The following is a 12,941-nucleotide window of genomic DNA, read 5'->3' as shown; positions in this document are numbered from 1 at the left end:
ACAGATTAGTTATCCCTTTGTATCTAATATTAGCTGCATTTGTATACACATAACCTTTAAAGGTATAGCACATTTTACATTATAAAAAATTTCCCTTAAAATTTAAATGGAAATCAAATTTATGAAAATAAAATCACTTAAAATTTTATTTAAAAATAATAGATGCTTTTCCTTGTTATATCTTTTGTAAGTATGAATGATTATATATCAAGTAACAGTTCAATTGCCACCATGTAATTCTAGAGGGATTCCAACTTTGTGATTAATCTCAGAAAGGTGCTACTTTTGTACCTTTAAGTACATAAAAGAGATGCCCTATTAGGCCTCTGATATTTTCTTCCAATACAGTACCTTTATATTTTTTTAATTTTTTAATTTTTATTGTCTTTTTCTTAAAGATACATGAATCATAAAAAATGTTACTTTAAAAAATATGAGGTCCCCATATACCCTGCACCCTACCCCACCCCACTCCTCCCATATCAACAACCTTCTTTCATCATTGTGGCACATTCATTGCATTTGGTGAATTTTTTTTCATTATTTTTCCTGTAATAAATAATTTTAAACACCTAAATGAATTTTTAAAACTTGTTTTTATTTGGAGTTTTTAGGTTTACAGAAAAATTATGTGGAAAGTGCAGAGTTCCCATATATCCCCCCACACACATACAATTTTCCTTATTATGAATGCTTTGCATTAGAGTTTCAAATGATGGTTAATTGTTTTATTAGTATTGTTCATAATTTATGTTAGTGTTCAATGTGTGCTTTGAATAGTCCCTATGCTTTTTAAAATATCATCATTCTAGTAACATATTTCCAACCTAAAATTTCCCCTTTTACCACATCCAAATATATAATTCAGTGCTGTTAATTACATTCATAATTTTGAGCTACTATCACCACTATCCATTACCAAAACTTTTCCATCACCCCAAACAGAAATTCTGTATAACTTAAGCATTAACTCTCCATTCCTTACTCCTACTCCAGGCCCCTGGTAAATATTATTCCAATTTCTGTGAATTTGCTGTATTCTAATTATTTCATCTGTGAGATCGTACAACATTTGCCTTTTTGTATCTGGTTTATTTCACGTAATGTGATGGCCTCAAGGTTCATCTAGGTCAGTGGTTCTTAACAAGTGGTCTGTGAGCTTGAATTGAAATTCAAAAATCATTTTTGTGGGGACATGTTGGTGTAAGTGTGATATCTTTATTAAATAATATAGTTTAGTGTGGACTTTAGTAAGGGGTCCATGGTTTTCACCTGACCGGCAAAGGGGTCCGTGGAACAAAAAAGGTTAAGAACCCCTGATCTAGGTAGTCACATATATAAAAACCTCATTCCTTTTTCTGCTAATAATATTCCATTTCATCTATATACCACAATTTGTTTACCCATTCATCAATTGATGGACACTTGGGTTTCTTCCATTTTTTGGCAATTGTTAGTAATGAACATGGGTTTGCAAATATCCGTTGGAGTCCCTGCTTTCAGTTATTTTGGGTACATACCTAGAAGTGGAATTGCCAGATAGTTCTATACTTAGCTTTCTGAGGAACTGCCAAACTGTCTTTCACAGCTGCTGCAGCATTTTACATTGCCACCAGAAATGAATGAGTGTTCCTCTTTCTCCACATCTTCTGCAGCACTTGTAATTTTCTCTTGTCTGTTTTTAATAGTAGATATTCTAGTGGGTTTGAAATGGTATCATTATGGTTTTGATTCACACTCCTCTAATTGCTAGTGATGTTAACCATCTTTTCATGTGCTGTAGGGCCATTTGTCTATACTCTTTTGAGAAATGCCTATTCCAATCTTTTGCTTATTTTTTAATTGGGTTGTCTTTTTGTTGTTGAGGTGTAGGATTTCCTTATATATTCTGAAAATTAAACCTTTATTGGATAGTGGCTCCCAAGTATTTTCTCCCATTCTGAAGGTTGTCTTTTTAATTTCATGATAAAGTCTTTTGTGAAACAAAGCTTTTGTTTAATTTTGATGAAGTTCAATTTCTCAGTTTTGTCTTCTATTGCTTTTGCTTTGGAAATTAAGTCTCAGAAACCATTGTCTTGAAGGTGCTTCCCTATGTTTTCGTACTGGAATTTTATAGTTTTGGTTCTTATATTTAGGCCTTTGGTACATTTTGAATTAATTTTTGTATGTGGTGTTGGGTAGAGATGTACCTTCTTTCTTTTGCATATGGATATACAGTTTTCCCAGCACCATTTGTTGAAGAGTTCTTTCCCAATTGAGTAGACTTGACACCCTTGTCAAAATGATGTTATTGCTCAATTCCAAAAATAAATATTGGATTATGTTTGTAAAAAAAAAAAAAAATCAGTTGGCTGTCTTGGTGAGGGTTGATTTCTGAACTCTCAATTCTATCACATTGATCTATATGTCTGTCCTTGTGCCACTACCATGCTGTCTTCAATACTGTAGCTTTGTAATAAGTTTTAAAATGGGAAAATGTGAGTCCTCCAATTTTGTTCTTCTTTTTTATGATTGTTTTGGCTGTTCAAATCCCCTTAGCCATCCATCCATACAGATTTGATGATTAGCTTTTCCATTTATGCAAAAAAAAAAAAAAAAAGGCTCTTAGAATTTTGATTGGGTTGCATTGATTCTGTAGATCATTTAATTAGAACTGATGTCTAAACACTATTTAGTCTTAAAATTCCATGAACACAAAATGTCCTTCCATTTATTTAGGTCATCTTTGATGTTTATTAGCCAGTACCGTTTTGTAGGTTTCCAAGTATATGTCCTTTACATACTTGGTTAAATTGATTCCTAGACATTTGATTCTTTTAGTTGTAAATGGAATTTTTAATTTGATTTCCTTTTCAGATTGTTGATTCATAGTATATAGAATACAAGTGATTTTTGCATGTTCTTGTATCCTGCAGCTTTGCTAAAATCATTAGCTTTAGTTAAGCTTTGTTATGGAATTTTCAAGATTTTCTATATCATGTCCTCAGTTATAGGGAAAATTTTACTTACCCCTTTCCAATTTGGGTGCCTTTTATTTCTTTTTCTTGATTAATTGCTCTGGCTAGAATTCTAGTACAATGTTAAATAACAGTGCTGACAGTGCATATCTGTATTTGGGTCCTGATCTTCAAGGGGGAGCTTTCAGTCTTTCACCTTTGAGTTTGATGTTAGTGGTGGGTTTTTCATATATTGCCTTTATCATGTTGATAAACTATTCCTAGTTTTCTAAGTATTTTTATCTTGAAGGGATGTTAGATTCTGTCACATGGCTTTTTCTGCATGAATTCAAATAAACATGTTGTGTTTTCCCTTTGCTCTATTAATAGGTGTATTACATTATTTGATATTCTTGTGTTGAAACACCCTTGCATACCTGGGATAAATCTTACTTGATTTTGATATATATATACAATATATCGAACTTGATTGTGATATATATATACATATATATGAACTGTGGATTCAGTTTTCTAGTATTTTATTGAGAATTTTTGCATCATATTCATAGGGGATTTTTTTTTATATATAATTTCCTTTTCTCATGGTATCTGTCTGACTTGGTATTACAGTGACATTGACCTTGAAATGAATTATGAAGTACACCCTTCTCTTCAATTTTTTGTAAGTTTAAGTAAGACAATTAATTCTTATAAAATTTGGTAGAATTCACCAGTGAAGTCATCTTTTCCTGGTCTTTTCTTTGTTTGATGGTTTGTGATTATTCATTATTTTCTTTCCTACTTACTGGTCTGTTGATATTTTCTATTTCATCTTGAATCATCTTGAAGATGTAGTTATGTAGGAATTTCTCTATTTTATTTATCTAACTTGCCATACATATGTTCTTAGAATCCTCTTATATTCCTTTTTATTTCTGTGGAGTCGGTAGTAATGCCTCCCTTTTAGTTTCTGATTTTACTTATGTCCTCTTTTTTTTCACTTTGTCAACCTAGCTAAAATTTTTCAATTTTGTTGGTCTTTCCAAGAAACAACTTCTAATTTTGTTGATTCTCCTTATTGTTTTTTCTTTCATTCTTTATTTCCTTTTTCTTCGCTCTAATCTTTGTTATTTCCTTCCTTCTTCTTGTTTGGGTACTTTGCTATTCTTTCCTAGATCTGTCAGTTGTGAAGTTAGGTCTCTGATTTGAGATCTTTCTTCTTTTTCAAGGTAAGTATTTAGAGCTATAAATTTCCCCCTCACAACTGCCTTTGATAAATCTCATAAGTTTTGGTGTGTTGTGCTTTCATTTTCATTGGTCTCAAGACATTTCCTAATTTCACTTGTGATTTCTTCTTTGATTTGTTGGCTTTTTATAGAGTGCATTGTTTTAAGAGTACATTGTTCATATATGTGGATTTTGCAGTTTTCCCTCTTTTATTGATCTAGCTTCATCCCAGTGTGGTCAGAGAAGATAACACTTGGTGATTTCAGTATTTTTTAATTCATTGAGTGTTGTTTTGTGACCTAACATGTGGTCTATCTTATAGAATTATCCATGTGCATTAGAGAAGAATGTGTATTCTGCTGCTGTTGAGTGAAGTATTCTATGTCTGTTAGGTCTATATTGTTCAGGTGTTCAGGTTCCTTATTAGTATTCTGTCTTGATGTTCCGTACATTATTGAAAGTGATATATTGAAGTCTCCATTATTAACATAGAATCTATTTCTCCTTTCAAATCTGTCAATATTTGCCTCATATATTTAGGGGTTCTGCTATTAGGTGCATATATATTCAAAATTGTTAGGTCTTATTGTTGAATTGACCCCTTTATTAATATATAGTGACCTTTTTTGCTCCTCAAAGCCATTTTGTACTTAAAGTCTATTTTATATGGTATTAATGTAGCTGCCTCAGATCTCTTTTGGTTACTATTTACATGGTATATTTTTTCCCCAATCTTTCACTTTCAACCACTTGTGTCTTTGAATTAAAGGTAAGTCCTTGTAAACAGCATATAATTGGTCACTTTTTTTTTTTAATACATCTGCAGTGACTGAAGAGTTTTATCCATTACATTCAGTGTAACTACTGGTAATGCCGACTATCTTCTGCCATTTTGCTATTTTGTCTTTGTAAATCTTAAAATTCTTTTCCCCCCAATTATTCCATTAATGTCTACTTTCATATTTATTATTAATAAATTAAATATATTTAATATTTTATATTGTACCATTTTATAATCCCGTCTCCTTTCTTTCTGTATATATTGTTCATGTATATTCTTTGTGTTTGTAATGGGGCTTAAATTAACATCCTAAATGTATAACAGTCACATTCTATTTGATGCCAATTTAACTTCGTTTGCATACACATGCATGGTTCTTATATGTCTTCATCCTACCACATATTTGTAGTACTTGTTACAAATTATGTCTGTTGTACGGCCAAAACCATGATTTATCATTACTTTTCAGGTGTTTGTATTTTAGAACCTACAAAAAATGAAATGTTGAGTTATATACCAAAAGATAGAGTGTAATAATACTGGCATTTTTAATTACCCAAGATTACTCTTTTACTGGAGATCTTTATTTCTTTATTTTGCTTTGATCCACTGTGTTGCATCCTCTACTTTCAGTTGGAGGGACTCCCTTTAGCATTGCTTGTGGGGCAGGTTTAATTATAACAGATTCCCTCAACCTTTGTTTATCTGGGAATGCCTTTATCTCTCCCTCATTTTTGAAAAACAGTCTCACCAGATAGAAATTTCTTAACAGGCAATTGTATTCTTTCAGCACTTTATATATTTTGTCCCACTGTTTTCTTGCTACCATCGTTTATGATTAGAAATTGGCTCTAAATCCTTTTGGGACTCCCTGTACATAATATGTTCCTCTTCTCTTGCAGCTTTTTCATTCTCTTTTTCCTTGGCAAACTTAATAAAAATTGGATAGTTTGAATACCATATACCTGGTGTAGTTGTCTTTGAGTTTATTCATTGGTATTCTTGAATGTGCATTTTCATGTCTTTTCTTAAATTGGGAAACTTTTCTGCCATTATTTCTGTGAATATTCCTTCCACCCCTTTCTTTCTTCTCCTTCTGGGACTCCCTTAATGTGTATATAGGTACACTTGATAATGTCCTGCATATCTTTTAAGTTCTATTCACTCTTTTTTCTTATTTTTTCTTTCAGCTCCTCAGCCTGCATCATTTCAACTGCCTTATCTTTGAGTTCATTAATTTTATCTTCTACCATCTCCAATACACTGGGAATTTTTCATTTTAGTTTTTGGTCTTCATCACCAGTATTTCTGTTTAATTCTTTTTTAAAAAATTTATCTCTTTATTGGGATTATGAGAGTAATCATTCATTATTTTCCTTGTAGCCTGTATTTCTTTCTTGTGTTTTTCTTTATACCTATAAGCTTATTCATTTTCATTTATATAAAGTTGTTTGGTATGTTCAAAGTCTAGTTTCTTCATTGATGGCTTCTGGATTTTTATTTTCTTCCTTTGGATGGGCTATTTCCTGTTTCTTTGTCTGTCTTATAATCTTTTGTTGCACAGTGTACACTTGAATATTTTAAAGTGTAAACTCTGGGATTTAGTTCCTGAGCTGTCTATTCCTAAAGTTTACATCCATCTTGTTAATAGGACTAAGATTTCCTTGACTGCCAGGAAGTAACAAAAACAAGCAAACCAACACATGCAAGAAATCCTTGGGTGGTGCTCTTCTGCAGAGTTTAGAGCTCTTGTGGAAAGTCAGCCTGATTTGAATTGAAATGCTGGGTCCTCTCTGTCTTTTCTGGGTGTGTGTCTTTTCCTAGGCTTGCCCTGGCTCATGCCTTTAGGAATTCCTCTATTTGCAGGAATTTGGATACCCTTATCCTCCCTATTGAGATTTTCTTCTTCTCCCTGGTGCTTTTTATGGGACTTAAAGCAGGTAATCATTTGCCTCTGGCAACTTTGACTTGTTTCTTATTCTGCTTTAGCTTTTTTCCAGCTGCTTCTGTCTCCAAAGCAGGTTCTGGGAGGGTGAACCCAAGAGGAGATTTCTGGTTCAGCCTTTCACACTGCCACCCAATATTTAGGGATTACTCTGCTCCCTTTGGAAGGAGCCAGAGAGACTTGAAACAGAAACACAGAACGGTTCTACACTTTGCTTGGAAGGGACCAGCAGGGTACCATGAGCTTCTCTGAGTTTTCTTGATTCAGCATTCACCCAGTTGCTGCAGACCTTTCACTGTTTTCTGCAGTTTTGAGGAAGATGGCTCTGCCAGTTTTTGCACTAGTTAAAAGATTCTGTAAGGCATCAACACCCTGGATTGTTTTATGCCAACATCTTGGTTGACCAGCTTTTCCTATTAATGAATTTTTCACTTAAAAAAGAATGTTTTTACTTCATAATGCTTTATTTTTGTTTCAAAGATAATATATTGATTTAAAATCCCCTTATAACCAGTTTAGAAGTTACTTATTAGCATATCTCCCCATATGCCAGGGTTCTTAATCTTAAATCTGTATGTCTACAAGGGTTTCAAATATATTCAGAGTCTGGATTCTCTTGGAGTTTTATGCATATTTTTAGAGTACGTGTATATGTGTATGCCTGTATCTTTCAAAGTGTGTTAGTCAGCCAAAGGGATGCTAATGCAAAATACCAGAAATTGATTGGTTTTTATAAAGGGCATTTATTTGGGGTAGGAGCTTACAGATACCAGGCCATAATGCATAACTTACTTCCCTCACCCAAGTCTATTTTCACTTGTTGGAGCAAGATGGCAGCCGACATCTGCCAAGGTTCAGGCTTCCTGGGTTTCTTCCTTCCAGGGTCTTGCTTCTCTCTGGCTTCAGGGTTCCTCTCTTCCCAGGGCTTGCTTCTACTTGGGCTCAGGGTTCCACTGTTCCTGGGGTTCCAGGTTAAGGCTTCAGCATCAAACTCCAACATCAGAACTCCAACATCAAAAACCCTCAACTCTGTCTTTTGCCATGCCTTTTATCGGTGAGTCCCCACCCACCAAGGGGCAGGGATTCAATGCCCTAATGACGTGGCCCAATCAAAGCCCTAATCATAACTCAATCATGCCCTAGTACAGACCAGATTACAAACATAATCCAATATCAATTTTTGGAATTCATAACCATATCAAATTGCTACACAAGGCATATCATGGTAATCAGATTTTGAAGGGTTCCACAATATCTAAGAGTTGAAGAGCCACTACTTTACATACCCCTTATGCCCTACAATGAGGAGAAGATGTAGAAAAATGTCTTACTTGCAACTCTTAGTAACACTAGTTGTTTCAGTAATCAGGTATATCTAGTGCCATTGCAAATACAGGGCCAACTGAAAAAAAATTTTTTTCTTCTTTAAGGAATGAGGCACAAAAGTGAACTAATAAGATCTCTTACCTATTCCCTTCTTCACATCCATTTCTATTTTACTTATGATTCTCATGGTCATCATTTATTAAAGAAAGTCTCAGAACAGAGAGGTCCAGTAACTTACCCAAGATGGCATACCTAGTGAGTAGTGGCAGAATCACAATTTAGACAATTGCCAGTCAGACTCTTAGGCTTATGTTCTTAATCATTGTAGTATACATCTTCACAATAGGTGAAACAGCACCGGAAAAGACAATAAAGTGCAAATAAATATGTGATCCTCTACTCATCAACTTATGAACCTGAAAAGGGAAGCAGAATGAAAATACTACAAATACAGTGAGGACCTTTTTTTAGCATTACAATTAATCACAAAGCAATTTCTGCATATTTTTACTCCCAGGCAGATGACAGCTGCTCCTCTCTTCTAAGAAAGAAAACATCTTTCACTATCTTACAAAAAAAATTTTATGTAAGTCCTTAAGTCTTCAGCATCTAGGAACTTAATAGCAAATTGATTTTTACAGATATTTTTTATTTCTTAAAAAGAGAAGGCATTGTTTATATGTTTAGTAGAGAAACTAAGTTTGCTCATGTGTTCTGCTTGCAGGAATACTTTTCTCACCATTAAATTATTCAATAGTCAAGGAAATATGAAAACTGAATATATTATATATTGAGGAATTATTTATTATTTTTTTAGTTGTGATCATGACAGTTTAGTTGTGTTAATTGTGTTTTCTCGATATCTATACTGAAGTATTTACTAATGAAATAGTATCAAGTCTCTGATTTGCTCCAAAGAAGTCAAGTAGGGGGTAGAGACAAAACAAGATTACCATGTTTCAGTAATTTTTTGAAGCTGAATGATGGATACAAGGGGATTCATTACACTATTCTCTTCAGTTGCATGTACTGGGTATCTCCATGATTAAAACAGTGTTTTATAAAACTACTTTGCAAATCTCACCTTATACTTTAAATGTTTTTTTAATTAGAAAGAATTATATTTGTGTTTAACATTTAAAATAATGCCTACCAAATTATTTCCTAAGGTGATTTAAATTGTATTGCTGGGGCAACTTCGCGCAATGGTGCTTTCATTTGGGATGTTAAAAAGGGCAAAATGGTACAACGATTTAATGAGGTAAGATGTGTTTATTGTTGCCTGAATAAAGTAATGTCTATACTACTTCATATATTTTAAATGCCATTTCTTAATTTAACAGTTAATAACCAAGTGATATATATGTTCTCTAAAATGGAAGGAAATCCAAGAGCATGTTGATCTACTAAAGTGAATTTGAAAAATGTAGCTGAGTCTAAGATAAAAAATTCACCTAAAATTGCCTTGAAGATTCAAAAGAATTTCGAATCATTCTCTACAAAACTATCTAGGCAATTGTTAACTAATGGAAAGAAGATTAGACTCAGAATAATGCCTGCTAAATTATAGTCTCAGTCCTGTTAGTATTAAGCTTTTACCTAGAAAGAATACTTTTATTGTCTTGAACCTGTTTCTTCCCATATAAGGTGGTAAAATTGGATTATTTAATTTTTAAGTTTCCTTCCAGTTCTCAAATTCTATTACAAGTCCTCAGAACTCCCCTCTTCCTATGTATGCTATCACAAATCGTACCAATATTTCTGCTTTGAGTTAAATTATTATCCCATTTTTTTAACCAAGTTTCATCAATATTTGGATGATACGTATGATTTAATTATAGTGTGGTAAGTTTGATTCGAGGGGCAAATGAATAGGATCTATAATTGCCTCTCACAGTTTCATTTCAAATGAATACTGGTCAAGCTTATATTAATTATTTGATTTCTTTGAAATTGTTTAGCTATCTGAGGTATCCTATGAAGATGCCCCTTAGTAGTCTTAGTCTCTGGGGGTACTACAGTAATGTAGAGAATGCAGAGTGTTAGGGAAATGTAACCAACCACCAGTTAACAATTTTGCCCTTAGAAGAGGAAACACTGACAAAGAATATATGCTGTATCTGTCCATCTTTTTCCACATACAATTCTCTTTCAGTTCAGCAGTGCCCCAAGCCTGTCCTCTGCCTCCCACCACCAAAACAACACTTAGCCCATAGTAACTAATGGGATCTAAGAAGAAAAAAATGAAAGGGGCCAGAAATGAAACTTTTAACCTAGATTCAAAAATTTTACCCTTAGATATTGTATTTGTTGATTTCTTATTGTGGCCTCTTGGCATGTTATGACCTAAACCATCATTCCATTAGCACTAGAACAGTCCGCAGCTTGGTTCCAGCAACCCGACACGTGAATATCAAGGACGTCCCTTATTTGTATCTTTCTCAGCATTTACTAGCACAGTTAAGACCAGTATCAAAATTATTTAAATCCTGAATAGTAGATATAGGAAAAATTAGCAGTGCCAGCTTTTATTAACTAAGCTATAGCCACCTCACAAAAGGAAATTCAGGATAATAGAAAGCCATAACTGTACTTTTTATGAGACAAGAGGAGACTGATAGCAGACCCCCAGCACTTAAGCGGAATGAATATGGGGGCTAGTTCCATTTTTTATCCACCTTTTTAAGTCTACTCTTCCCTCCCCCCCCAAAGGTAAAAACAGTGAAATAGCAATTGTCTTATGAATTTGAATCTATATATTTAAAGCAACCTGAAAACATAGGATAAAAAGTCACTTTATTCTTCTCTTAACTTTAACTACAATTTAAGTACCATATAAAATTGAAATGTTTTAAATTAAAATTTGGAAATTGATTAACCACAGCCTTTATTTACCAATGACACAATTGATGAATGACAATTCCTTACATAATGTATTCCCTCTGTTTAAAAAAATTCTTATCATACCAGCTGTAACTGTATCCTTCACCAGTTCTGCAACACAGGGGAAAAGGTAAATTCAGAATGATTTATTATAGGAATAACCTTGAGTCTCTTCTAATTTGTTTTTGTAAAAACAAAACTTTGAAATTTTAGGGGAACAATGAAAAATAACAATCATTTGCAACTATCTCACGCTGCAATTGTGGTAGCACTTGGTTTGAGAGAAGGTAGATAATTAGTTTCATCTCCAGACTAGTGTTCCTGGGAAAACACATTGAACAGGGCTTATTTCTACATATGGCTGAAGATGGGGATTTTGGCTCTTTACCTTTTGTCCAACAAAAAGAAATAGAGATGCATTTTGTGTCTTAAAACATAAATTGTTTGGCAGTTTTATGTTCTCTTAATACTGTCTTTAAGTGTATATTCAGCCTTCTGCTATTGTCAGTAATATATTTCTTAATTCATCTGGAGAAAGTTCCTAATAGAAAAGTAATATTAATACTTAGAAGAAGTAAATAAATAAGAGAAAAAAGGGGTGAATTATTTCTTATTGATAGGTATTTTGCATTTTTTGAAGCATGGAAAAAATGGAATATTCTGCATTGCCTGGAGTCATAAAGATTCCAAAAGAATAGCAACATGCAGTGGTGATGGTTTCTGGTAAGTATTATGTATCAAATTAGACTTTTTAAAAGGTGCATTTGATAATAGCTAGTGTATGGTATTAGCACGTACGTTAAATATCCAATGAGGAGAGCATATGTAGCTCAAGTGGTAGAGTGCCTGTTTCCCATGTATGAGGTCCCGGGTTCAATCCCTGGTACCTCCTGTAAAAAAAATTCAGTGAGGTTTCATTGTAAGTGTCATGAATATACCTTATTATCCTGTATAAGCACATCTATAGTCCTGTGATTTATCAGTAATAAATAATTGGTGTTTTAAAAATGAATAAGTAAATGAACCAGATAGTCATTGATTTCTAAATGAAAATACGACCTGAATTATAACTTAAAGACTGCTTTACCTCAAAGAAATTCCAAGTGCTGTTAAAGAGTATAAATAATTCACATTATATTTGGGGGGGAGTGGTATTTCAGTTTCACAGATGATTCATGAACTATACTGTGCTCTAAAAATCTGTTCACCATTTTGTAGATGCTATTATTTGTGAAACAATCAAATGCCTTTGCAAGGAAGAATAAGATAATGCATATGGGAAGTACTTCTTTTAGGAGCTAATTTCTTTGATCTCATGTTTCAGAAATATATGCTTTCAAACTTCAGTTAAATTCCAGGATAAAGTAGGTTTCTAAGTAAAACTACATAGGTGAGAAATGCCTTTGGTTTAAAAACATATTTCTAATCAAATAATGCTGTCCTCTAGTTATCTTTGGCAGGTAGGAAATCCTGCAGTATAGACATTCATGGTTGTTGAAAAATAGAAAAGTGTGTGTCTCCTGTTTGTTTTTTGCTGTACCCAGAACAATTTTTTCTTCATTGTTTCTTAATTTTAATGGAAAATACTGTAGTTTGGGGAAGCAAAGCTACTTTAACCAGGATAAAAATATTTTAACCAGGAAGTTAAAATATTCAGAAATAAAATTCTTAGTGACTTTTTTTCCTTAAAAAGAAATGTTTGCTAATTGACAGATACCAAGATGCAAAAGATGTACCTAAGAGTTTTTTAATTAAGTCATACATTATTAGCCTGAATATTTTAGACACCATTTATTTGATACATATCACATTCAGTGACTGAATATTTAGAAGCATAAGG

The 12,941-nt window shown here is 33.2% G+C and overlaps 1 protein-coding gene across 27 annotated transcripts in view; it reads left to right on the top strand.

The window, feature by feature from the left end:
• Nucleotides 1-12,941, top strand: part of WDR17 (WD repeat domain 17) — a 123,342-nt gene that overhangs the window by 67,648 nt on the left and 42,753 nt on the right. For all 27 annotated transcript variants that reach the window (XM_071214015.1, XM_071214020.1, XM_071214045.1 and 24 more), the window contains 2 exons: nt 9,388-9,479; nt 11,742-11,824. In XM_071214015.1, coding sequence (XP_071070116.1) covers nt 9,388-9,479; nt 11,742-11,824 — 175 coding nt within the window. The remainder of the gene's footprint in view (nt 1-9,387; nt 9,480-11,741; nt 11,825-12,941) is intronic.

This window comes from Dasypus novemcinctus, chromosome 1 (assembly GCF_030445035.2).
Source record: "Dasypus novemcinctus isolate mDasNov1 chromosome 1, mDasNov1.1.hap2, whole genome shotgun sequence".
NCBI classification, from domain to species: domain Eukaryota; kingdom Metazoa; phylum Chordata; class Mammalia; order Cingulata; family Dasypodidae; genus Dasypus; species Dasypus novemcinctus.
This window is presented reverse-complemented; position numbering and strand designations above follow the sequence as displayed.